The following is a 23718-nucleotide window of genomic DNA, read 5'->3' as shown; positions in this document are numbered from 1 at the left end:
TTACCACCGTCGAGGGCATTCGATACCAAGAGTGTGCAATGTAAGGGGGTTCATACATAGCCGCTAGACGTAGTGCAGCCAACGAATCAAATAATTGACTCGCCCGACCCGCCGATCCGATGGCCTTCTGTCCATATGTCGTCGAAGCAGCACAAAAATTAGCCATTTAAGCTTGTAGATGATAATTGATAGATCATCTCTGACTGCATATTAGCTGAGACGGTGTTCATTGCAATGACTTGGTTAAGAGTATCGATGTGTATATGCATGGGCCGCAAGCCTGTGAAAGCAAATGCCTACCCGGGAGGTAATTGAGGCCCATATTGCCATGTTGCGATGTACTGACGCCAATCTTGGCGGTGACAAGCAATGCCAAGCGATTAAGAATAACATAAAATATAGTATACCCAAGCGACTTTATCGCTAGATGCGGTGATAGGAGTGATTGTGCAGCGCCCACTCGTTTGCTTGTCTGGTTGCCGCAGATGTTATGGAGGCACGGGATAAACCCTGCAGAATGGTTCACAGCGTGGAACGAGCATGGATGACGCTGATGCCATGGTGGCGCCACCCGAGAGGGCAACTGATACAGCCTCAATCGGTCGGTTGGCAGCCGGAAAACGTGGCCGTAGGGAAAGCTTTACTTCTGGCGGGGCAGGAATTTTAATGTCATGACTGGAGTTTGGTGCCCCATCCCGTGTCCCAGCTCGCACCCCGACCGCCTTGATTCTTGAGTACCGGTTCGCCTCGGAGTTGAGTCTTCGGCTTGGCAGGAAGCGCCTGGGATGGCACAGTCCTCTCCTGTCACACGATAGGTATACCCACGAGCGGGACGAGGTGGGTAAATGTCAACGATTGAGAGGTTGGATAGAGAATTTAGCTGGTGCTATTGTGATAGAAAGTGATGCTAATACTCAAGTAGGCTGGACCTAGAAATGACCCAAGTACCTGCACACAAAACCCGGTAGCTTTTCAACACCGTGCCAAACCCCTGACGTAGATCACCATGATGCCACCCTTGTCAAGTTTTAGGAGATTTTAGAGACCGTTCCACAACCATAATGATGCTCTGGATACGCGTTTCCGCTGCGCCTACCGCAGCAGCAATCGACATGGTTGGCTGGAATCCTGGCGGCGGACGGTGATGGGGTTCCTCCACCTCCGCTAAAAACCGGCCGAGGCCGTACGTGGGGCCAGAGCTGCTTGGCGTCGATTCGCGAGGAATACGATCGGTCCTGATCCGATAAAGAGACTTAGAAGAGATGATAAAAGGGAATTTGTCGTGGAGATGTATAGAATAAAGATTAAATTACCTACAGTCTCTCGCTATCATTACCTGTGACCGCCGACATAGCGAATAACACGGTTTCGCTGAGGACAGAGACAAGATGGTACGCGGATTGCCGATTCCGGTAGGAGGATTCCCAGGGAAATTGTGTATCGATATTTTAATTTTTAATTTTCATGAGAAAATAAAGAGTAAGACGAATATGCTTGGTTTGAGCTGCTCCATGGCAGCAGCTTCCAAAGGCGAGCGTCCGGTCTAGCTTTATATGAACACTCCTTTCAGCGTTCCTGGTTGAATCGTCTGGACGGATCGAATCTTCGTGTCAGTGAAGTGCGCGTGTTGTTGAGGCTGAGCAGAAATATACGCCCCTGTCAGTTTCCCGTCTTGGTAAGGCGCTTGTAAGAATGGGAAGCAGCGGTGGAGGGTTGTAGGGATGCCATCAGCGTCCCATTGCACGCACCTAAACACTAGAGACTGCCTTATTCTGGTTCGCATTCCCTCTTGGCTCAGTCTCGCCCCGAGTAGGCGACGAGCACTAACTCAGATCCCCTTCACCAATATTTGCCAGCACGGCGCACCATTCGCCGTCATCTGGTGCGGGCGGCAAAAGGCGGAAATGAGCATGAAGCATACCGCACAAGGCAACCGGCATCGGAGCATGTGAGACTGGTTTCGGTGTCTTGTTGAGACGGTGAATGGTGGTCGCTCACCGACAACGGCAACAGCGGGCCGGAGCTCACCGAAGTGCGATACGCGATGCGTGAGAACGAGCATCGAATTGTCCTCTATGCAATACACAAACAAGATCATGCCTACAGACTATACTCTTTTCTTTAAAAATATGGATTCACAATTGCAAACATAAAATTTAAATCGCAAGCAGTGTTTGACGCTCCAGTTCATTTACCCATGGTTCCGCACGCACTGCAGTATCCTCTAACACAGACACACCTCAACTTCGTCCTGCCCTGTAAACCATTCGTCCTTTTGCACATAGCACCACCCAATCCGACTAAACTTACCGTCAGCATTTCTTTTCAAGATCAAACCTCGATCCCGCACAAGCGGCAAAACCCAAACGCTCTCGACCCCGGCCCTCTCAGCACGCACGTCGAAGAACCCGACCGCGACGACATGTCCCAAGGGTTCGTCTTCTGTCTTGCACAGGTTGGATTTGCCCGCAAGTAAAACTCCGTGTTCATCCGGCATGCGAGATTGTCGCCAGTTCTTCGTCGGTGTCGAATAGGTCGACACCAGATCGTGCAGCACTTCTGCTTCGGCCACGTGCCCTATAAGCTGCAGCTCGCAAACTGGCATGTGTAGCGCATCTACGTCGCACTGCGTATCGTCAGACCATCGGTCCGGATCCACGGTCTTGGGTCGGACTCTTTTAAATGCTGGATCTCTGTGTTTCTTGATACGAGTCGGTTCCCATTGATCTTGCGCGACGGGCCCTTCGACAGCGGCCCAAGACCACGACGGCGCACGCACGACTGGTCCAGATCCGCTGGTAAGTCTCGTCGCCTTTGGCCGCGTCACGGGGATTTTGCCTTTCGAACCAGCTTGAAAGGTATAGCAGGGTCTCCACAGAAGACCACGCACAAGATCGCATTCCCATATACCGGCGAGATAGCGAGACTTGAGAATGCGGGCGGCTGGTTGAGCGAGGGCGGTGATGGCGGCGAATATGTCATGTGGATTAGACAAGCTGCATGTGACGAAGACTTCCATGGCCAGGTACCACTCTCGCAAAGTCCGCTCCTTCAATGCTTGTGGATCTTTGGACGATGTGTTGGCCGTGGAGGGCTGTAGGAACAAAGGGCGAGTCTTGTTCGGTTCATGTCTACCATTCTCAAAGGAAGAGTCTGTCACGCACATGAATCGAAGCTGCTCTTCCCCAAATATGACGCACCGTCGGCCGCTCAACCTCTCCTGGAAGCACCATCCTCGAGTATAGACAGGGCCTACATCGACTGACCTCGGCAGGTCTACCACCAAAGTCCCCGCGTTTCCGGATGCATCTATCGGCAGTTGACACGACCGAGGCCTCGTCGAAGATGCAAGATTGTTAGGAACAAAGCTTTTCCTCGAGTCTGCAGATCGTCCTGCGATGACGGTGAGAGTCGCGTTGCCGTAGACCTGCGCCATGGTCCTTGACTCGCGCTCCCAGTCCGCAACATCGCCTTGTATAATGCACAATGCGTCGATCCAGACGTATTGCATCCCGAGTGTGCGAGTGAGAGATATGACTTCTTGGTGGGCTGTTGCCAGTTGCGATTCCACGATTCCTTTCATCATGGAGTCGTAAGTGTTGGAAGTGAGCGTCAATATATCGGTCGCAATCACACCCCAGCAGTACGACAAGGCGACATATTTGTTACGAATGCCCTGCGTCGATACGAGGCGCACAGGTTTCCCGTTGGCAGAATCGCCGACATCAATTATCCTCGTGGGCATGGCGTAGTCTGGGCTGATGTCGCATCGCCGGTGATTCGTACAGCAATTGTTTAACCACTGTTGGATCATTTGGATGTAAAACTCGGGGTTCTGGTCCGTTGTGCTGCGTCTCCCACGAAGGCGGTACTTGGAAGGACTTCCTGGTAACCTTGAATCTAGTTAATATGTAGCCTCGACGAAAGAAGCAGAGCACATACTCGTAGACCTCCAGCCTTTCCCTCACGCTAGGAAGCGGGTTGGAATCTGGCCCCCGCTCGCCCCATGACAAAATTCCGTCAACATAGGGCTGCCCACAGCTAACATCGATGTAAGTCCCGGACGAACCGTTAAAAATGAAGTGGCCACCGTATAGCCATATCGATGGAGTCCATTTCTCTCCTTCGGGCCAGGCAGATTCACCCCGGAGAAGACTGTCTAACTGCGTATGAATGGTGGATTTGTAGAGTGTGCTCCAGCACAGCGAACAGAAGTCGCATCCATTTTCGGCGCTTGCCTTCAACGCGCTGAGGTTCGGGTGGAAGAGCACAAAGTTCTCAACCAGTTCCTCAATCGTAAGGAGGGAACAACGTTGACAGAGGGGCATATTTCTTGACTTTAGCCACAGCTCATCAACTAAGCTTGCGGAACCCTGGAGAAAGATGGAATATTGAGGGCGAGTCTTCTTGCAGGCAGCTACATGAGGGAAATGTGTGGCCATTTACTGGGCGGCTAATTGTCACGCCTTATCTGCAGGTCCCAGTCTGGCCTGCAGCTGTGTACAAGGAGCACGGGGCGGAACAAGATAGTTCCACATCACTATTGAGGCATTGTCGGTCGGTGAGGCTTACCGCTCACCGAAGGTGAAGCGACAGCCGGCCATCACGGGCGCAATTGTGGTGTGCACGCACAGGAAGCAAGGCTGGTTGCCTTTAATTTTTTTTAGTCGCCTAGGAGATTGGATCAAACCTACTAGTTCGCCCTAAAGATGTCCTTCCGTCACATGGTGAGAGGGCAGGGGCTGGTACGATGTCACCTACGTCAGCTAAGCAGCGTTTCAATTCCGAAGGATGACAACTCTTATCAATTGCCAAACTGCCCAGCAATATCGCGCTTTTCTACAAAGGGAGCACGGTGGAGGAGTGAGAATTTGAAGATTGAGTGGATAGGTGAGAAGGTTGCAAGTATAGATATGGACAAAGTATACTAAATCTAGACTCCCTCGCAATGACAACTCAACGCGATTACTAAACCCTGAAAAACGTAGGATGCTGAAGTACCAGGTAGGTGTGCTAGGTACAGTGCGCCGCCCCAGAAATAACTGTAGCTGCACCGTGCGCCACTCCATCAGCTCCTTTCCCCAACGCTGCTGGTCTGCTGTGGCTGTGCTCAAGTCAAGCCCGAGACTTTCTGAGGGAAAGGGGAAAGCTCCAGCGCCGCAATCATGTTACGGGCACGTGTTTCCGCAGCGTCTACTACGGAATTGACCGACATGGTTGGTTGAAACCCCGGTGGTGGGCGATGATAGGGATGATCCACCTCCGCTAAGAACGCCCTGATGGCGGCTGTGGGGGGTGGGTCACTTGGTGCCGGCACGGTAGAACGGACGGCCCTGACCCAAGAAAGAGTATTAGAAGACACAGCTCAATAAATCCACGGAGAATAAAATAGACTTAATAACGAGCGGAGATTCCACGCATACATTTGGTCACTACCTGCGCGTGCAGTGGTTGACATGCTGAAGGTTGCAATGTTGAGGGGCGATACGCCGACTTAGATTGCCAGTGACACTTGGAGAACAGCCGCGGAAGTTGGGTGTCGGATTTTTATATAATACAAGAGTGAGAATATGGATGGGTCTGTTTTGATGTTCGCTGTAGTCATGACAGCGGGTGCCAGAGGTGACGGGCCCTATTATATATTACTCGTTAGGCCTCAGATACAGCTCTTTAAGTTATGTCCTTTGGCGACTGAAGGTGACAAGAGGGGGGTGTGGGGGGATGAGGTTGGGCGCGGTGTAGAAATGCAATGCATTGATTGGCCGTGAACAGTTGTGATCGGCCGGGACCACAAGAAAAGCCGTGGACCCCCCACTTGATGATGCACAGACAGGAGCCCAAGTCCATTACTGGCCGGTCAAGGAACACACGGGTGACAGATCCCGGGTGACGCCCCAGGAACCAATAACTAAAGACCACAGACCAGACATGGCAGCACGTCTAGACCAAGGGCGGAGCTTACGTTTGACATGCCGACTTTGGACGAAGCCAGCCCACATTGACGCCAATCAGGGTCTGCGTCGTCGGCTCATCTCCATCGATATCCAGCGAACCACATGCGAACAAGGCAACCAAGGCAGCTCCAGGCAGACTGTGCCGAAACGGTCGTCCGCAGGTACAGCTGCGTCATTAACATGTCCGAAATATGGCGTACCTGAGAGTGGTGGTGTGTGGCTAGCTTGAGCGACGGCACGTAAAGCCCCCGGTGATTACAACATCACATTCATCTCGAGCAAAAACGACCAAGAACATACACCGGTACGAGATTCTATTTTGTCCCTTGATCCTCTTTCGTTGCTATATCGAACATGACACTCGTCAAATCATCAGACCGCATCCCTCTCTCTTTATTCATCCCTCAGCTCTTTCCACCGGTCGGCACCTTGAAGAGCACCGCCCGTCCCTCGGGTCCGTCGCCGAGTTTCTTGTCGACGCGGAAGTATCCCTTGCGCTCGAGCTGGAGGAATTCACCCTCCTTGAGCTCGGAAATGTTGGCGTCGACCAAGGCCTCGGTCATGGTGGCCGTCACGGGCGTCAGGTAGTCGTCGAGCTCGTCGTCCTTCTCCAGCGTGTCCTTGGTGATGAGGTAGCCAAACTCCCACAACTCAGCCTCGACCAAGTTGCCCTTGTCAGATGACAGCCAAGTCACCTTCTTCTCGGTGGTCTTGAAGTCTCCTGCGAGGTGCAGCTCCAGCTGGAGCTCCTTGATGGGGCTGACTGACTTGTCAAGGCCACGCACGATGGCGTTGCCCCAGCTCATCAGAGTAATCTCCTCGCCGTCAGCGAACGAGGCAACGTCGGCCTGGTCGATGATGAGCTTGCTTCCAAACGTCACCTTCTTGGTGCCAACGTCGGGGTTCTTGGCGTGCTTGGGTCGGTCCTCCTTGTATGAGGCCTCGGGTCCTCCGATGAGGGTCACAGCCACAGCATCCTTCTTCTCGACGGCGATGAATCGAGGCACAACGGGGTCAAGCATTCGCTTGTTGATGGCCCAGATGGTGGTCCAGTCCATGGTGACAATGTTTCGGCTGGGGCCCTGCTTCAGCATGAACTCGCGCAGAGCAGCGACGGTCAAACCGCGGCGCAGGATACCACGGACGGTGGGCAGGCGGGGATCGTCCCAGCCGGTAACGCGGCCGGTGTCGACGACCTTGGTGAGCTTTCGCTTGGAGAGGAAGGTTCGGATGAAGTTGATGCGGGCAAACTCCCACAGGTTCACCTTGCGGAGCTTCAGGTTCTCGAGGAACCAGTGGTATTGTTCGTTTCGGTCGGCGTACTCGGTGGTGCGCAGGGCGTGGGTGACGCCCTCGAGACTGTCGACGACGGGGCAGGCGAAGTCGTAGGTGGGGTAGATGTTCCAGGTCCAGCCGGTGCGGTGGTGAGGCGCGGGCTCCTTGTCCTTGAAGTTGGGGAATCGGTAGATGACGGGGTCGCGCATGGAGCCGTTGTTGGAGTCGAATTGGATGCGAGCGCGGATGCAGTGCTTGCGGCCGAGGTCAGTTCCCGCCTTCATCTCGCGGAACATGGCCAAGCTCTCCTCGGCAGGGCGGTCGCGGCACTTGCTGGCGAGGCGGTTCTTGCGGTCGTCCTTCTGGACCTCCGGGTCGGTGTCGTCGGCGTAGGCGCCGCCGTCGAGGATCATCTTCTCGCAGATGTCGTACAGCTCCTGGAAGTAGTCGCTGGTGTGGGAGACGGAGACATACTTGATGTCCATCAGCTCGAGATCGTGCAGAATGGCGTCCTCAAACTCCTGCTTCTCCTTGGTGGGGTTGGTGTCGTCGAATCGGACGAGGAGCTTGCCATCGGGGGCCTGCTTCGCGAAGTAGTCGTTGAGGAGGGCGGCCTTGGCGTGTCCGATGTGGAGGAAACCACTGGAGCTCGAGGTTAGTTGGATGATGAGGATGGGCGTGCGACCTTGACTTACGAGGGCTCAGGGGGGAATCGAGTGACCACACCATTGTCGGTGTTGCTCAGACCGATGTTGTAGTTAGCGCCGCCCTTCTTGTCAGCCTTCTTAGGACCGGCAGCCTTCTCCTTGACCTCGGGGTGGGCGTCCTCGATGTACTTGAACCAACGGGCAGCATTGGCGAAGCCGGCCTTGCGGATGAGGCCAACGGCGACCTTGTTGGAGCGCACGGCGGCCCAGACCTTCTCGTCAGCCTCACTGAGCGTGTAGCCGCCGAGGTAAGTTCGTAGCGTCAGGAACTTGTCGAGCTGGGCGAGGTGGGGCTCGATGGTCTTGAAGTCGGCGGTGGCGAGCGTGGGGGCCAGGACCGCGGCGTCGAAGGAGGCCATGCTTGCGGGAGGAGGAGGGCGATTCCTGTCTGTGTATATGTTTGTCGTCTGTCTGTGATTGCGGTGGTGGTCGTGGATCGATGCCGTCTTTGTCGCTGCCCCGCGCCGTTCAAAGTGCGAGTTTGTAGGGTTATTATTGTGCCGCCGAAACTCCCCGCCACGTCTTGGAGGGGTCGAAGAGTTTGGCGGGGTGTGCTCGATGACTCAGAAAATCTCGCAGGCGCACGTGACCAACATCTGTCGTCGTCGCCTGACCGAGAGCTTCAATCCCGCCATTATCTCTTGATGCATCCTTGCAATTCATCGTTGTGACGACAGGGGGTGCTTAGTGTTTTACTCAGGTACCATGCAGCCAACAGGTTTTTTTCGTATATATTCTGTTTAGTATGGCGAATTGGCCATCAATTGCCTCGATATTTGCCCGTGCTCATTTCCTTCCGGGGCCGGGCCGGTCTCTCTCCTTTACCCACCGCCTCATCGCCACCCGTGTCAAGGACCAGCCATCGTGCCATCGTCATTCCACTTCTGCCCCCGAAGCCGGAGTTGGTAGTCATAAATCTTTTTCTCTCTAATTCAGGCGGCTCCGATATATCGGCGAGATGGGCGGATAGGAGGATGACCAAGGTTGTTAGTATGCCGTCGGTGTGATTTACAAGGACAGTGTCTTCACCGAAGCATCTTCCATCCTCAAGGATTGTCAGCATACATTGATGAATCGGAGCTAATACTTCAGCGGTGAGAAACTCGATTGTAGAAAGCTTCAGAATTACGCCAATCCAATTACACCCTGCTGATGGCACAAGGAAACTACTCGGACCATATTATGACATAACAAGGGTGCTTTATTCTTGCTACCCTAAACACGCAAGACGGCTAAGACCACAATTTTGTCACCCCATTCAAGTATTCTTCTCCTGAGTAGCTTTAACCAAGCCATCCAGCCAATTCTGGTGTCCCAGCAACATGGGGTTGGGCTTTGTCGTAGCTAGCTCCACAGCAGGCTTTCCAATTTGAGACTCTTGCGTTAGAATCCGAACCACCCCCCATTCCAGATCCTCCACAATCCATGCATGGTAGACGTCCAAGGCGGTGTTTTCGTCGCCTTCACTCACAGCCCTCCATGCCAGTCGTCCAGGCGATGTCGCAGTGGGTGTAACTGATTCCAACACCTCGGATGGAAGAGGAGGGAATCCGAAAGTCGAGAAACTGAACTTGTCTCCCTTCTCAAGCATAGGGCCAGAGGTTGGCGGGGTGATTTGGCTGACATTGTCGTAATATGATTCCCACTTTGTGATGTCGGCAAGGAATTGCCACACCTGCTCGGCGGTGATGCCCTTGACGATGACCTCGTTTGAGACGTAATTGTCTGTGGTCCCCGGGAGGAATTTAACAGGCCAGATGATATCAGAAGTCAGTTTGCTCATGGTGAAAGCGTCGTGGTTTGGTGAGTTCAGGTTTGAGGGTGAAAAGTGGGGGAAAGGTAAATGATAGAAATCGAGACAACACGTCCGTTAACAACCTGCGATACCCTCATTAAATAGAGACGATTTTACAATAGTCCGAAAATGCGGCACAAATACCCGACCCGATGTTGATTAATAATGTTGTGAGAACCGCCGAGGAACCCCCACTATATAGGCCCAAGCAAGTGGTCACGGTCGGAAAACTGCTAAGTCCTTACCCGACATTATTCAGCGACGCGCGGCCAGCAAGAATCAGTCTTGATGAAATTTGTGTGAAAACAACTCAAGGAAATTTCGATTAACGATAGTCTATGTCTATATGAAACACCCAATTTCACCAAAGTCCTTCACCGACACCATAATGACAGTATCTTGCCAAAGAAGAAAGAAATGATAGCCGAAAAGCGGGTATGGATGTTATTACATTAGCTCCTGTCGGGAAGCTTGCTGTTGACAATGGACAGCTCAGATATGGCCTTGACAGCCTTGAAAAACGGCGTGTTCTTACCCTCAGAGGTATAGGTGAAGAAAGACGACAGGATCTTCATCAACACCTTCTCGAGTCGCTGTGCATCGATGGTACCGATCGTGGAACTAATCTGAGCCTTGACCTCGGCAGGGAGTCCCAGAGCGGTGACGATGAGAGGCACATCGGTGAACGAGCCGTGAACTGTCCCTGCGAGAGCGAGCTCCGTCTTGGGTCCTCGCAGGTTCTTCCAGAACGTGGCCCAAGTAGCATCCTCGGCACGGTGATTGGGTCGGCCAAGCAGGAGGAAGGGCTGTTTTGGGCCCTTGGAGAGCGCGGGCTCGACGAAACGACCGTCTAGGTTGGCACCGCCGCGAAGGCGTGAGTCCGAGAGCAAGGCCACTGCGGCGCTGGAACCACCGAGCGAGTGTCCGTAAACCACAATGTTGTCAAAGTCAATCTTTCCGGGCAGTCCCTTGAGAAGCGAGGATCGACGGGAGGTGTTTTCAAGCTGAGAGACGACAAAAGACAGGTCGTCGGCTCGAATCTAGGAGACTTGGTTAGTTTACTTCATAGAGGACGTGGCGGATGGCTTACCTTGGTCAACTTGATCAGAGCATCTCCCTCCTCGGGGATGTTCGCAGTCTCAATGACGGAGCCGTCTGGGAATTCGACCACGGCTGCATCGTAAGGGTGGTCGACGGTGACGATGACGTATCCACGGCTGGCAAGCGATCTAGCCATGTTGCCGTAGATGAGTCGAGAGTTTCCAGATCCGGGGGAGAAAACAGCGAGAGGGTACTGAGCGTCCTTGGACTTGCTACATCCCTTGATGCTAGCAATGTCGCAAAGCCCCATTGTGAGCTCAGCAAATGTCTCGTTGGAGAGACCCATTGCGGCAGCCTGTTGTCCGTAAACCTCTGCTGTGGCGGGTGGCATGTAAGCAACCTGCTTCACTGTGCAAGATTTCTTGTCGTCGATTGGCCAGAACAGAGACGTCATGACCTTGCGCTTCTGTCTGTCGTTCTCGGGCGAGTAAGGGTCGATTCGGCTTTTGTCCGTCATGGACTGGACTCGCATAGCGACGGGGTGCGGACCGCTTGGATCGGGGAACGACACAGCGCCGACACCCGCCATGGCGGAGAGAATGAGACTGAAGGAGCGCATGGTGATTGAAGAAGACAAGAGTCTAAATGTTGAGAAAGGATTGAGTGATTGTGAATGAAGGAGATGAGTGAATGAGGAGCGATGCGAGCTGTGATGATATTGCAATTGATTTTCGTTCCACGGAGCGTGTTTATATAGATGAACCGTCAACCTGAGGTGGCGCAGGCATCGGCACTTGGGACTGGACTAGATGCACAAAATTGAAAATGACGATGATACGCTATTCCTAATCCGGATACCATCGAGCGAAGGGTCTTGGATCGCCGGGCCGTGCCATGAGCTCCTCCAACTCGTCCATGAAAAAACGGCGATGATTATGACGATGGAGAAGAGCTGGAACTTAGGGCTGAGGCTGAGCCTGTCATGTCAAAAGACAGTCCAACTGCGCCATTGGCTACAATCCAAGACCCCAGCGCTAGCTTCGCTCAATTATTCCCCCTTTGGGCATGGTCGGCTGCGGGTCTTCATCTCGTCCCATCGCTGCCATTTGGGGTTTAAGCTCACTCCGCCTCGGCACGTCTTCTGGAACTTCCATCTTGGAACCATCCCAGTCCTCGCATTGACGGGCATGTCGCCGCGAGAGCACTCCAGAGTCGACTCCCGAGAATTGCAGCCATGCCTGTCGGCCCATTCGACAATCGCAAGAAGCGGTCTCGCTGCGGCCCTTGCTCAACCAGCCACCTGAAGGTCTGATCCACCCCATCATCACCAGCTCAGCGACCTGCCACTGACACGCGTATTGAAGTGTTCTGGTGCCCTTCCATGCAGCAATTGCGAGAAAAGGGGCGCTGCATGCAGCTATCTGCGCCAAAAGCCTGCTAATGCACCCATTTTGATCGACAGGGGAAAGCAGAAAACCATTGCGAGCTATGTAGCGCCAGCCAAGACCAGGGTCGTCGTCCACCGGATGCAGATGAACACGAGTCCACGTGCCGACCCTGCGCTTTTCTACTTGTACTACTTTGACGTCTTTCTCCGCAAGAACTCCTTCAGCTGTCAGGGGAAATTCTCCGTCGACGTCAAGGAGCTCATGCAGCGCTCCACTTGCGGGGGTTACCTCAAGGATGCTGTCCTGGCACTCGGCGCCATGGAGGCTGTCAAACTGCAGTCCGCCGACGGTCCCTCCCAAGCTGAGACGTATCGCTTTGCCTTGAGCTCCTACATGAATTCGGTAGCTGGTCTTCGGGATGCACTCGAGCGCCACAGTCATGAGCCACAGCTTCGACTCAATGTGTTGTGGAGCACACTCCTACTCGGACTATTCGAGGTGAGCTGAAACGACGTCTCTTTCGTATCCGGCGGCTAATCTTTCAAAAGCTCATGAGTGACTCTACAGGCCAGGGCTGGGTCCAACACATTGTCCATGGGACTTCAAAAGCCCTGGTAGCGAGCGGTCCTCTCTCATGTCAGTCCAGTTTTGGCAAGAGATTCTTCATGGAGGTAAAAATATTCGAGGTTTGCAGAGCCATCATTTTCAATGAGCCTACCTTTCTGGCTCAGTCGAAATGGAAGGCACTCTCGGCCAAGTTGCAAACAGACCTGGTCGAGACGGAAGCACACCCCTTGGATGAGCTGCTGGATATCATTGTAGCCTGCTCTTCCCTTCGAGTTCGGTAAGTACTTCTGTGAGCTCCCAGATCGCAGTATACTGATATAACTTAGTGCAAGCGATTTTATCAACGAGATGCGACCCACAGTGCTAAATAATCTCATGAAAGAGGCTCACGCTATTTCCATGGAGGGATTCCTTCAAAGAGCGACTTTGGCTGAGTGGGACTCAAAACATGCTCAACCAGTGAGAGAAAGAACTAAACTGGAGGGAAATTTTGAAGGCGACGACTTCTTTCTGCTAGCAAAGATCTTCTTCGCAGCGACCAGCATTTATCTTTCTGGGGTCTTCGATTACGAAATCACGCACTGGCAGAACCTTGGCATTCTGCCAGCCACGCTGTCCGAAGACGAGATTCAAGTGCACGTCCAGGTCATTCTTGAGACGAGTAATATTATTCTCGACAGGTCGAGCGTGTCCCCGGTCCTCCTGTTGTTCCCACTACGGGTCGCAGGAGCTCGGTCGTGGCACGTCGCGCAGCAGGAATGCATTCTTCAGCTTCTCGACAAGATTGAGTTGACGTTTTCGGTTGCAGCAGCCTTCAAGTTTGAGCTGGGAAAACTATGGAGCATGATAAGTTGATTCGAAATGACATGATATGCTCGGATTTGAGCAACTACTTTCTCTCTACTACATGAACACATCGTTGACAGAACGACTGACCGCTCCTGGACGATATTCCACCGTGCGATACTTCTTAATTGTGAGGAAATTCCATTCAAAATATTTAGAATCATGGAATTAATTATGGAGATGGCAGCATCGATACTATCGCAAGCCTCGAGTTCTATAATTGACTACTGGAGAATAGCCAACGCGAGATGAGGCTCTTATTGGATTATAAAGGGCGATGTGTTACTCCGTATGCACCGGGATTACGGCTGTGCACTCGCGCGCTAATAAGCTGCATGGTGGTTGTTTTCCCATGACAGTTCAGACGTGACCTAACTCACCCCACCCAACTCAGCGCTTCGCTCATCTAGAATTTGAAGACTAGGCGACTGATCCCCGAGTTTTGGACCAGACTCTCTCATCTTTCTCTGCCAACAGAATCTTGCCCGAGTCTTGTCATTCCATCTCAAATCCTCCCACGATGCCCAGCCAGCCTCCCACCCCACCTCCTCTGCCCCCACAACCAGATCGCCACCGAAAGCGTGAACAGCCACCATCACCCTACCTGGCAAAGTTGGCATCTGCACCTGACGATTGGCTCTCACAGCCTATCGAGGTCGCCGAGCCAACGCCATACAAGTACGAGCCGATTTATTACTTCTTTTACGGAACCCTGATGCGCCCCGACATTATCAAAGGAGTGCTTGACCTCGACGCTGACCCGGTGCTGCGAGAGGCTAAGGTTGTCGGCTACTCTCTATCTTCATGGGGTCAGTACAAGGCTCTCGTTGACGGCGAATCCGGTGAAGAGGTTTTGGGCTGTGCATTCAAAGTCCAATCGCCAGAGCACGAGTTCAAGCTTGCCTACTACGAGGGGAACGCGTACGAGCTTGCGCCGTGCTTGATACAATTCGCGGATGGTAAAGAACCCGCCCAAGGCAAGACCTTTACGTACGCCGGGGATTCTCAGGCGTTGAAAGACGGGCGGTTTGATTACAAGTTGTGGGAACTTCAGATGGGCATGCGCCTGCCGCCTAAATGGCAACGAGAAGAAAGTGAAGGGGAGGGGATATTGAAGAGATAAATAGGCATGCAGGGGGGCATGGTAGATGGCTTTAAGATTTTAACTCCGCATTCTCTTGTGTTTCTAGATCCACCGCCCAGAGAGACTTGACGTATTCATGGTTGTATCTAAGTTGGAATTCGTATTTCGACCAGTCAGAACTCCAAACCTTGCGCACTAGGATCTCCAATCTTGGACCGAAGAAATAGACAGTGAGGCTTTGCTTATAAATCCAGAATTCAATAGAAACTGTGGATCCTTGCTACGGACGAAAGACGGACGTGCAAGGATCGTGATATCTTGCTTATAAGCTGACGCTCCTCTGAACATACTAAAGTCCCGTGCCAGCTTTTCTCAGAACGGCCCATTGCCTGTCTCTTAAAAAGTGCCCTCTCGGTTAGCTCATCCAAGCACCGAACTTCTCTGCCGACTTCTAGCTCGAACTTCTAGTCACTGAGACGGCTTTAATCACCACCTCAACTATTGCCATTGGCAAAATGTCGGGAAAGACATACCTGATCACTGGTGCCAATCGCGGTATATGCTTACCAGTATCCCTCTCCCGAAACTATCTATCTAACCTGAATGAACCTAGGTATCGGTCGTGGCATGTTCGACCACTATGTCGCCCAGCCGAATAACACTCTCGTCGCCGCTGTACGAAACGTTGAGAGCGCTCAAGGTCTTCTAGATGCACCAAAGGGCAAGAACACCAGGGTCATCATTACAAAGATTGACTCTTCCTCAAAGACTGATCCATATGATGCTGTCAAGGACATCCAAGCCAAGGGTATCGAGCACATAGACGTCGTCATCTCCAGCGCCGGCATCGCAAAGTTGAACACCCTCGAGGATATGCCTCTTGAGGAGTATGAAGAAGTCCTAATGGTCAACGCAATTTCTGTCATGCTCCTGTATAAGGCCACTCTTCCTTTGCTCCGTGCGGCTTGTCATCCAGCTCGATTCACCTTCATCAGCGCAGCAGGTGGGAGCTTGAACGACATGCCCAAGTACCCCTACCCCAATGCAAGTTATGCTAGTTCCAAGGCTCTTGCCAACAGCTTGGTTGTCAAGATGGGCATGGAGAATGACTGGTTGATCACGCTTTGTATTCACCCTGGGTGAGTTCGCTGCGCCTCATCGTGAGTTGCAACTGAGAGCTAACAGAAATAGACTGGTTCAGACAGATTTGGGAAATTTGGGTGCACGAGCTTTCGGCCTAGACAAGGCTCCCCTTACTCTCGAGGATAGTAGCAGAAATACCGCTCATATCGTTTGTCTTTCCCACCCGACTTGCCGTGAGACTTATTCTTACCGATTGACTATCATAGATTGACAACGCCACCAAGAAGGATCATTCCGAAAAGTTCTTCAACGAAACGATTGACCGGATTCATCCTTGGTAGTAGACCATTTTAATACAGAGGTCTCTCGTTTGAGATCAACAGTCTAGCATGCTTCACTTGATCACATATGATGGGGTTTGACTTGTACAGTTAAATAGTAGGATACTCGCTAGACCGTGTTCATTAATTCCATCATTAACCCGAAATCTACTCCAACATAGTCGTCCATTACATGAAAAGTCCCTTGTTCTCTTCCATCCAAGCCCGGAAATCTTGCATCTTAGGATTCTCATTGCGGCATTCCTGCACGTCGCCACCATATCCTTCCTTGGCAAACCACTTGAACATATCGCCCACAGATCCCTTCAAGACAAACTTGACGGCACTCGCTATCGGGCAAGCCGCCATCTGCATGGGTTGCTTCGTGATCTCTCTGTAGATGAGGTCGGCCTCGGGCTGCGTCAACTCATCGCCCACGAGCGTCAAGGCTGCATTTCTGTACTTGTCGGGTTGGAGAAAGCTCTGAGCGGCAAACCAACCAATATCCTTGGTCGAGATCATCTGCAGCTTCTTATCGCCAAGTTGCTCCCACATGCGAGCGAAACCCTTTCCGTGGATGTCTGTTGAGAGGTTTTCGAAGAATGTGACTGGCCGAAGGATGGTGAATGTCATCTGCTGGGGGCGCCTCTCGACTCGCTGCTCCAGATGCTTCTCGATGGCATACTTTGCGGCAAAGTTCTTGACAAAGGTCGGATTGTGAGGGGATATCTCTGGGCCACCGCGATCTCCTGATGAGTAAACAAAGTGCTGGGCGCCATGCAAAACCGCGGCGTCAACCATGGCTTTTCCTTGTTGCTCCTCCACGTCCGAGTTGATCTGGACGCTATAGACGCCCCATACGGGTCCAGCCTTGTTGAAGATGTCATCGGCATTTGAGATGTCGCCCTCGATGACGGTCACGTTGGGGTAAGTGGCCAGCTTCTGCGCTTTGCGGCTGGTCACGTCGCGGGTCACTGCGACGATGTTGAAAGAGTCGGCCTGGGAGGAGGCCAAGATGTTGTCAATGAGGGCACCGCCTTGCTTGCCAGTGGCGCCAGTCACCAGCACAGTCTTGCGTGGGGATGTCATTGTGGGTTGGTTTGTTGGTGAGATGCCGTCGGAAATTGTGAGGACTTTGTGAGGCGTAAATAGGTGTGATGAAGTAGATGACTTGGTGTAATGGTGATGATGGTTAGATTCAATTCGAGACGACCTGGCGCGTTATATACTGCAACCTGAACGCTTTTGCGACCGGCAAAGCGGCACCCTGCCAACAGGGCTGAAACTCGAAACCAGACGCTGCCCCCCTGCAAGATCCCCTGTAACCCGAGTGCGAGTTTTAGGGGAATGCGAAGATACTACGAAGTAGCATTGCGCGCCTAAATACTCACTAGCTCGATCCGGGAATAGATCCATAATGCAACGCTGTTCCTCCGTCCGCTAAAAGCGCATGCGAACCGGCCCAATTATTTGCCCGCTACGAGGAGCCCATTCGCTTTGGTGCTCACAGGCTGTGCATCCTTGTTCGACTCGGCGCGTTTACTCAGCCGATCAGTGTTGGTTTGGTTCACTGCGGCGCAATAGTTTGATATGGTGGGGATGGCGGTGTTTCTCTAGATCCCACAAAGAACAACCGGATCCGAAGGCCTGGCTGCTCTATTTCCACCAACTGGATCAGGAATACTGGATCGCGTAGACTACGTCACTGCAAAGCTGTCCACTGTTGCCTTTATCTCATCCAAAGCAGCTGAACGCTCACCAACCACGGCAATTGGAGTTTAAACTAACTTGCACAATGCAACACACCTCTCTTTTCGACAAGTTGCCAGCAAAATAATCCCCATCCATCGCTAGAATTAGACCACAAGGCTTATCTTGCGACGTACGTCTGGACGTTTGAAACCCACACTGCAGCCCAAGGAGAGCTGATTGCTTCATGCATCGCACGCTGAACATTTCTGTTATCAAGGGGAATACTCACCGAGTGATAGAACAACCATATCCTCGTGTATGTACGACAAGACTGAGTTATATGGCCTAGAAAAGGGCTGGCAGATACAGAGTGGTGATTTTTTATAAGCTTAAAAATAAACATCCGTTTGAACTTGCACTAACCCTGTCACCCCCTGAGAAATAATAACCGTCTCTTCACCTGGAGATTAAACAAGCCGAAGCAAGCGGCAACCTGTTGAAGGTTTGGAGGAATGGCTTGACGCGTCCGTGATGAGATTGTCAAGGTTCTTCGCGTTCCAAATGTCGCCACTCTTTCTTCGCGGGTCTTCGATCTCAATGACACTGTTGCAGCGGCTACTGAGACGGCGCTTCATGGGTACGGAGTGCATCGACCAATCTTTTCCTGTAAGTGGTTTGACCTTCCGCTTAGTCGCCGAGCCGAAGGTTGGCTCCTCCGCAAATGCCAGAGCCAAGAGCGATAGCCCTTGACTGAGCCCTAACCCAGGTTCTTTTGACGCACGATGCATCCGAAAGAGTCGGGCGGCGTCGGTGAAATATTTCCCATCGAGGCCATGTAGCATCTTCTGGAACAGCGCTTCCAGTTCCTCTGGGAGTTCGTCCTGCCGATGCCGAAGATCCTCAATAGGATCACCATCGGCAAGGCCTTGAATAAGAGAATCAACAGCCAGAATCACCCATAAAAAGACCCTGGAGGCCTTAGCTGCGACATCGTTCACAAACTCTTCCGCATTTTCCAGGTAGCCTTATACTAGCTCACGGAAGGCTGGTTGCGCTTTGAGCTTTTTTGCGCGTATATTGTTGTATGTTAGAAACTGCAATATTAAGCTAAGCTGCTGTCTGAAACCATCACCCAACCCGTGGGGTTCGACAGCATTCAGGAGGTTTGCCTGACGTCGATGACGGTCCCGGGGGGGGGGGAGAATACTCGCTACGGGTTTTGTAATAAGGGTCAACAGGTAAAATAATTCGCATAATGTGTACTTCTTTGTCTATTTCGACGTTATAGACTTTGTTGAAAGCACCTTGGGCAAGGAAGGTCGCCTCTAGCGAACTCAGCGTTTTATGGAAGAGGAGTGTCTGTCGTAGGGCGTCCAGGTCAGGTTCAAGACTCCATCTCGGCTAAAGACTAAAAGTCCTTTCAACCCAGAGGAGGCCTCCGAATAATGAGTCCATTCTTAAGACGTGGACTACTCGGTCTCTGTCGGGAGGGATCGCGTGTGCACCGTGCCAATGTGTTGCAGACGTGTTGAGACTGAGGAATGTTTTGATGAAGAGGAGCCTGAGTCACTGCCCATGTCCCGAATCAGGAAGCGAATTGTACATAAGTGCTTAGCTACGGCAAAACTTTGTGCCACCCTGAGGGTTGATCAATGTTGTGACATCAACGATGTGTATCAAGTATAGGTATGTGTGAAAACTATCTGGACGATGGGGATATAGGGGGTGGTAGAGGCTTCCTGCCTGAGGCCACAACTGTCACACATGCGGCCGTTGGTTTCCTTCAACAATGACAATGAGACTGAGATACACAATTCATCGTCAATACACAATGTTTACAAAATTTCAGCCACAAAGCTTAATATCTCAGTTAAGTATAAGCTGAAGGTTCAGAGATCTCTTCCGAAATCTCCTAGTTATCAGTTTCAGTCAACTAAGATAGACAGCGGACACCCTCAAAGGCGCAAAGGCCGGTCTGCGCGTCGACACTTCCGGCCGGTAAATCAACAAGTTCCATTTCATGAACAACCGGAAAGAGGCCTGAAAACGGAGGGGCAAAAGGAAGTTATCTGACGAGGCTAAGTTGGAGGCATCTTTCCTAAATTTTCTCGCTCATAAACTGGCCTCTCGACTGTATCCATCACATACGACCATAGCTCTTAGGAAATACGGGATCCCGTCCGCTCTCCCCTAGTCAAACTGAGAAGCGGCGAATTAGTACTCGGGTCGGTGACGATCGGGGAATCCTCGCTGTTGTATGTCTTTTTGTCTTTTCTTTTTGTTTACAATTCTGGCATTTGGTTCTGCGTAATGCTCAAAGTAGCAAAGACTGCGTGGTCTGGGATAAGCAATGAGCACTTTGCAGCTGGAGCCCAATCGCGGTGGAGTCCACTGATAGTTCACCAGTGAATAATGAGGCGTCCGCAGGCATTTCACTTAGCCGAACCAATAAGCCTTCCTTGTGGACAAAGGGCTCAGCACGTACTTGGTACAGACTGTATGGCTTCTGAAACTTGGAAGAAATACAATCACATAGCCATGAAAATTTCTTGTCGGTTTGGATGCCAGTGGTAGAGTGCGTCAGCTCATGTTCACGGCCAACCAGCGTTCTTCTGACCTGCCCAACTACCTTACTTGAGGGCGGTTATACCCCCTTACTTCACCATGATTCATTTCTGGGATACACCTCTATGGTATTATGAGACGAAACGCAAGCGACGCGTCACTCTCACAAACGTAATGGCAACCCCAACCAGGAAGTATGCATGGAGCCTCGTTTTGGGACTGGGATCCCAATCTTGATCCTTTGACGAGAATCTTTAGATTTAACGACGATTGAACTTGATGTTGGCGCCACCGGCCTTTTGGCGTTCGTTGTGGACAATCACAAACACCGAGATGGCAATAGACGTCGGCTTGCTGACAGGTGTAACCGCTGATTGCGCTCCCAGCCACCTTCTCACCTGCCAGCCACATGTCATAGCCTTCTGGATACCGATTTACCATTCTCGCGTCTCCTTACGTGCTCCTGTATATGACACAAGCAGTCACCAGTAGAGTCTTGAAGGACATCAAGTCTTGGGCCACAGCCGACGTCGAGGTGCATGGTCTCGTGGAACAGCATCTCATTGATTACGTCACCAAGCGACTCGAAGGCTGGATTGACTCTGTGCAACAAGCAGCCAAGCAAAGCTTTGACAGTATCAAGAAAAGCATGGAAGATAAGGAAGCAGCATTCAAGTGAAGTTGTCGGGTGGCAATCGACAGTCTCAAGGAGAAGCGGAAGTCGTGCCACGAAACGCAGAAGAACGTCCACAGCGCTTCAGGGTCCGCCAAGCAAAAAGCCGAACGCTTTTGCAAGGACCTCCAAGCTAGAGTTGACCACCCGGAACAGGCGTGGAAAGTCTTTGTGGCGAATGCGATGGGGGGCAGAGACAGCACGCAGTCGAACGCCAACGCAGCCACCGGGCGGCCGAGCGCGAAGTCAGCGATGCGCAGCGCGACTACAGTGATGAAATCATTAACCCGGCTCAAGGAGACCTCCAACGCGAGTGACGGGACTTTTAGAATGGCTTTGGGAGCGCAAAACGGGACATCGGCAGCGCACAGTACAATGCCGAGAATGCGCAGCTGCGATTCGACGATCTTGACTGCGACATTGACAATGTCAATAGAGCCATCGGCCGGGAGCTGTGGTACAATTGTCCGCCGTTGATTTCTGAGAAACCAGGACTCCTGGGAGCCCAAACTGTGCAACGGCGGATCTGCAAGTAGTACGCAGCATTATTGACACAGCCGAGGAAGTAGTCCACGAGACCGGCTTCGTGGCAGCAGAAGGCTTGATCGGTATGGCTGAGGTAGCTATTCATGTTGAGTTGGAGCCTCATTTCAACCTTATGGAGCTGATCATGGATTTGTTTGCGTGGATCTGGGCCAAGATCAAGGGGTTGGATGCGGAGGGGTTCAAATTATAAAAGATATGCGATGTGTCAAGTTTAAGTAGCTACCAAGGGATGAGTGAGGAGCCCGGTTTAATTATCCAAGCAAATTTGACTGGGACAAGTTCAGCCTAGCCCGCAACTGAGGCGTTGCTCCCTTAATTGATCATGTTGTGCTTGACGTCCAGCCATCTACTGAGCACCTACAAAGGAGTAATACATTAAAAAGTAATTCAAAAAGAGATCAAATCTAAGTGCGTCTTTCCAACCTCACCCATGTCTATTTCCAGGATGGAGCATGTCAAACCACACTGCTACTCCGCCGTCATGAAACGCTATTTACAAGGTAGTAGCTTGGGAAAAGAGGGCAAGATATGCTACATTGGGCCTAAAAGCTGGCTCATGCTTCCGTTGCATAAGTGCCTTCTAATCCGTCACCTGAGAGAATAAATAGGCCCTGATCTCGGCGGCGTGTTAGCTCCCAGGCGGTCCGCCAGGTTACGGTTAGGCAACTGTGTCAGATGGTCTTGGGCTGCTGGGGGAATTATTTCTAATGCTAAAAAGTACAAGAGTTCAAACAGCATCTTAAAGACGTCTAAGTCGTAGCCTCGTCATAGGGCGGGTGTCATCCAGTCATTGTTTCGCGGAGAAGCGCGCCGAGTGTCAAGTATTCGACCGTCTTATTGCACCTTCGACAAAGAAATAATTCAGGGGTGGGGTGCTCTAGGGTTCTACAACTACAAAGGTATAGCTTCGATCTCGGTCCGCGATCTCGAGCTCGTCAAAGTACAACAAATATGCGAGAACTTTATTAATTAACATTAAAATTACACTATACATCTAGAAAAGTAGCTTCTTGCTATGTAGGCCCATGGGCGTTCTCTTCCAAATTCCTCCGTCGTGCTAGATTCCACCCAAAATCCTTCATGCGGTTTTCTTGACCGATTCCTGACCCCATTTAAAAACGCTCGCTTTTGCCTCCGCCGTATGTAGCCCAGCCCCCTTGACCATGGTACTATCGAAGACAGTCCGCGGACCGAATGCGTTCAGAAACCATGTTATAAACGCATTTGTACCTTTCCAAAGGTAGGGGTGCTTTCCACCAATGACCTCGTCGACAACTTCGCGGGCGAATTGGGCGGGAGACATCGTTCCCGCGAGATGTTTGGTTGTCCTCGCCTTCACTGAGTCCTCAATGTCCCGGTAGATGCTGTTGGGACCAAAGTTGATGTTGTCGGTCGCCATGAGCGGGGTGGACACCTCTCCCATGTACAAGGTTATGACCTTGATGCCGAGTGGCTGCACCTCGAGACGAAGGGTGTCGGAGTAGGACGCGACGGCTGCCTTGGTGGCATTGTAGGAGGAAGCGAATGGGTTCGGGAGGCGTGCGAGAACTGATGCAACGTTGACGATGGCCGGTGTGTTGGTCTTGGACACAGCAGCGAGGAGAAGAGGGGTGAAGGCAGTGACCATCTCCATCAGTCCAAAGACGTTCGTGTTAAAAAGGCTTCGGACGCGGGCAGGGTCTGCCTCGATGGCCGGGGCTTCGTAAACTGTGCGCGCGTCAGTACTCCAGAGAGATTATCGTCAGGAAGTGAGCGGAGTGAAGAGGTGGGACTTACGAGCGCCAGCATTGTTGAAGAGTATGTCCAACGAGCCTCCCGTGCGGCTTATCAACTCAGCCTTTAGAGCACTAATACTTTCAGGGTCGGTGACGTCTAATGTGAGGATTTCGATGCCCTTTTCCTGCAGGTCCCCCAGACTCTTCAGAGAGCGGGCCGTCGCAAAGACGCGGTAGCCCTTGGAGGCGAACTCCAAAGCCAGAGCATTACCGGCGCTGCCTTGGGAGCACCTATAGAGAGTTAGACTGGTAGCAAGGATTTGGACTCTGGCAAGACAAACCCAGTGATGAGAATTGATCGCTTTGACATGATTGATGGATTGCTTGATGAATTGGTTGACCATCAACCGAGAAAGAAACCGTCGGGTTCCCGCTTTTATTATTATAAGACCACTTTTTGAGTTTAT

At 51.9% G+C, this 23718-nt stretch overlaps 11 protein-coding genes across 11 annotated transcripts; 3 read left to right on the top strand and 8 right to left on the bottom strand.

Annotated features, from left to right (window-relative positions):
• Window positions 1-2224: 2224 nt before the first annotated feature.
• Window positions 2225-4328, bottom strand: BGZ61DRAFT_350456 (heterokaryon incompatibility protein-domain-containing protein; the record flags this gene model as incomplete). Its single annotated transcript, XM_046240232.1, has 2 exons — window positions 2225-3893; window positions 3943-4328. 2 exons carry the CDS (start codon window positions 4326-4328, stop codon window positions 2225-2227), a joined length of 2055 nt encoding a protein of 684 aa, XP_046105089.1.
• A 561-nt stretch (window positions 4329-4889) lies between these two features.
• On the bottom strand, window positions 4890-5595 carry BGZ61DRAFT_449523 (uncharacterized protein). Its single transcript, XM_046245628.1, has 2 exons — window positions 5424-5595; window positions 4890-5333 (listed from the first exon to the last, which is right to left on the bottom strand). The coding sequence occupies exons 1-2, from the start codon at window positions 5456-5458 to the stop codon at window positions 5111-5113; spliced, it is 258 nt and encodes an 85-aa protein (XP_046105088.1). The 5' UTR covers window positions 5459-5595; the 3' UTR covers window positions 4890-5110.
• Window positions 5596-6358: 763 nt separating this feature from the next.
• Window positions 6359-8295, bottom strand: BGZ61DRAFT_476855 (tRNA synthetases class I, catalytic domain-containing protein; the record flags this gene model as incomplete). Its single annotated transcript, XM_046248843.1, has 2 exons — window positions 6359-7871; window positions 7925-8295. The coding sequence occupies 2 exons, from the start codon at window positions 8293-8295 to the stop codon at window positions 6359-6361; spliced, it is 1884 nt and encodes a 627-aa protein (XP_046105087.1).
• An 899-nt stretch (window positions 8296-9194) lies between these two features.
• On the bottom strand, window positions 9195-9719 carry BGZ61DRAFT_350061 (uncharacterized protein; the record flags this gene model as incomplete). Its single annotated transcript, XM_046240198.1, has 1 exon — window positions 9195-9719. One exon carries the CDS (start codon window positions 9717-9719, stop codon window positions 9195-9197), a length of 525 nt encoding a protein of 174 aa, XP_046105086.1.
• Window positions 9720-9980: 261 nt separating this feature from the next.
• Window positions 9981-11602, bottom strand: BGZ61DRAFT_449519 (Alpha/Beta hydrolase protein). The gene is made up of 2 exons (XM_046245627.1): window positions 10822-11602; window positions 9981-10771 (listed from the first exon to the last, which is right to left on the bottom strand). The coding sequence occupies exons 1-2, from the start codon at window positions 11389-11391 to the stop codon at window positions 10184-10186; spliced, it is 1158 nt and encodes a 385-aa protein (XP_046105085.1). The 5' UTR covers window positions 11392-11602; the 3' UTR covers window positions 9981-10183.
• Window positions 11603-12006: 404 nt separating this feature from the next.
• Window positions 12007-13582, top strand: BGZ61DRAFT_350021 (uncharacterized protein; the record flags this gene model as incomplete). Its single annotated transcript, XM_046240193.1, has 4 exons — window positions 12007-12078; window positions 12137-12658; window positions 12709-13004; window positions 13054-13582. 4 exons carry the CDS (start codon window positions 12007-12009, stop codon window positions 13580-13582), a joined length of 1419 nt encoding a protein of 472 aa, XP_046105084.1.
• A 511-nt stretch (window positions 13583-14093) lies between these two features.
• Window positions 14094-14696, top strand: BGZ61DRAFT_531403 (uncharacterized protein; the record flags this gene model as incomplete). The annotated part of the gene is made up of 1 exon (XM_046253700.1): window positions 14094-14696. The coding sequence occupies one exon, from the start codon at window positions 14094-14096 to the stop codon at window positions 14694-14696; it is 603 nt and encodes a 200-aa protein (XP_046105083.1).
• A 476-nt stretch (window positions 14697-15172) lies between these two features.
• BGZ61DRAFT_531402 (uncharacterized protein) lies at window positions 15173-16081 on the top strand (the record flags this gene model as incomplete). Its single annotated transcript, XM_046253699.1, has 4 exons — window positions 15173-15212; window positions 15271-15796; window positions 15849-15948; window positions 16007-16081. 4 exons carry the CDS (start codon window positions 15173-15175, stop codon window positions 16079-16081), a joined length of 741 nt encoding a protein of 246 aa, XP_046105082.1.
• Window positions 16082-16157: 76 nt separating this feature from the next.
• BGZ61DRAFT_449515 (uncharacterized protein) lies at window positions 16158-17397 on the bottom strand. The gene has a single exon (XM_046245626.1). The coding sequence runs from the start codon at window positions 17147-17149 to the stop codon at window positions 16250-16252; it is 900 nt and encodes a 299-aa protein (XP_046105081.1). The 5' UTR covers window positions 17150-17397; the 3' UTR covers window positions 16158-16249.
• A 3180-nt stretch (window positions 17398-20577) lies between these two features.
• BGZ61DRAFT_531400 (uncharacterized protein) lies at window positions 20578-21621 on the bottom strand (the record flags this gene model as incomplete). The annotated part of the gene is made up of 4 exons (XM_046253698.1): window positions 20578-20715; window positions 20775-20919; window positions 21018-21442; window positions 21502-21621. 4 exons carry the CDS (start codon window positions 21619-21621, stop codon window positions 20578-20580), a joined length of 828 nt encoding a protein of 275 aa, XP_046105080.1.
• A 993-nt stretch (window positions 21622-22614) lies between these two features.
• On the bottom strand, window positions 22615-23621 carry BGZ61DRAFT_350748 (uncharacterized protein; the record flags this gene model as incomplete). Its single annotated transcript, XM_046240265.1, has 3 exons — window positions 22615-23243; window positions 23313-23542; window positions 23593-23621. The coding sequence occupies 3 exons, from the start codon at window positions 23619-23621 to the stop codon at window positions 22615-22617; spliced, it is 888 nt and encodes a 295-aa protein (XP_046105079.1).
• Between the last annotated feature and the right edge of the window lie 97 nt (window positions 23622-23718).

The sequence above is a fragment of the Ilyonectria robusta genome (assembly GCF_021365365.1).
Source record: "Ilyonectria robusta strain PMI_751 chromosome Unknown BGZ61scaffold_8, whole genome shotgun sequence".
Lineage (NCBI taxonomy): Eukaryota > Fungi > Ascomycota > Sordariomycetes > Hypocreales > Nectriaceae > Ilyonectria > Ilyonectria robusta.
This window is presented reverse-complemented; position numbering and strand designations above follow the sequence as displayed.

What these genes read in the sequence shown, in the direction of transcription:
- BGZ61DRAFT_449519 (XM_046245627.1), bottom strand. Translation starts at nt 11,391, where the DNA reads ATGCGCTCCTTCAGTCTCATTCTCTCCGCCATGGCGGGTGTCGGCGCT. An exon ending in CTCTGATCAAGTTGACCAAG is followed by an intron (nt 10,772 to 10,821) that starts GTAAGCCATCCG and finishes CAAGTCTCCTAG; the next exon opens with ATTCGAGCCGACGACCTGTC.
- BGZ61DRAFT_449523 (XM_046245628.1), bottom strand. Translation starts at nt 5,458, where the DNA reads ATGTCAACCACTGCACGCGCAGGTAGTGACCAAAT. An exon ending in CGCGCAGGTAGTGACCAAAT is followed by an intron (nt 5,334 to 5,423) that starts GTATGCGTGGAA and finishes TTCTTGGGTCAG; the next exon opens with GGCCGTCCGTTCTACCGTGC.
- BGZ61DRAFT_449515 (XM_046245626.1), bottom strand. Translation starts at nt 17,149, where the DNA reads ATGACATCCCCACGCAAGACTGTGCTGGTGACTGGCGCCACTGGCAAG.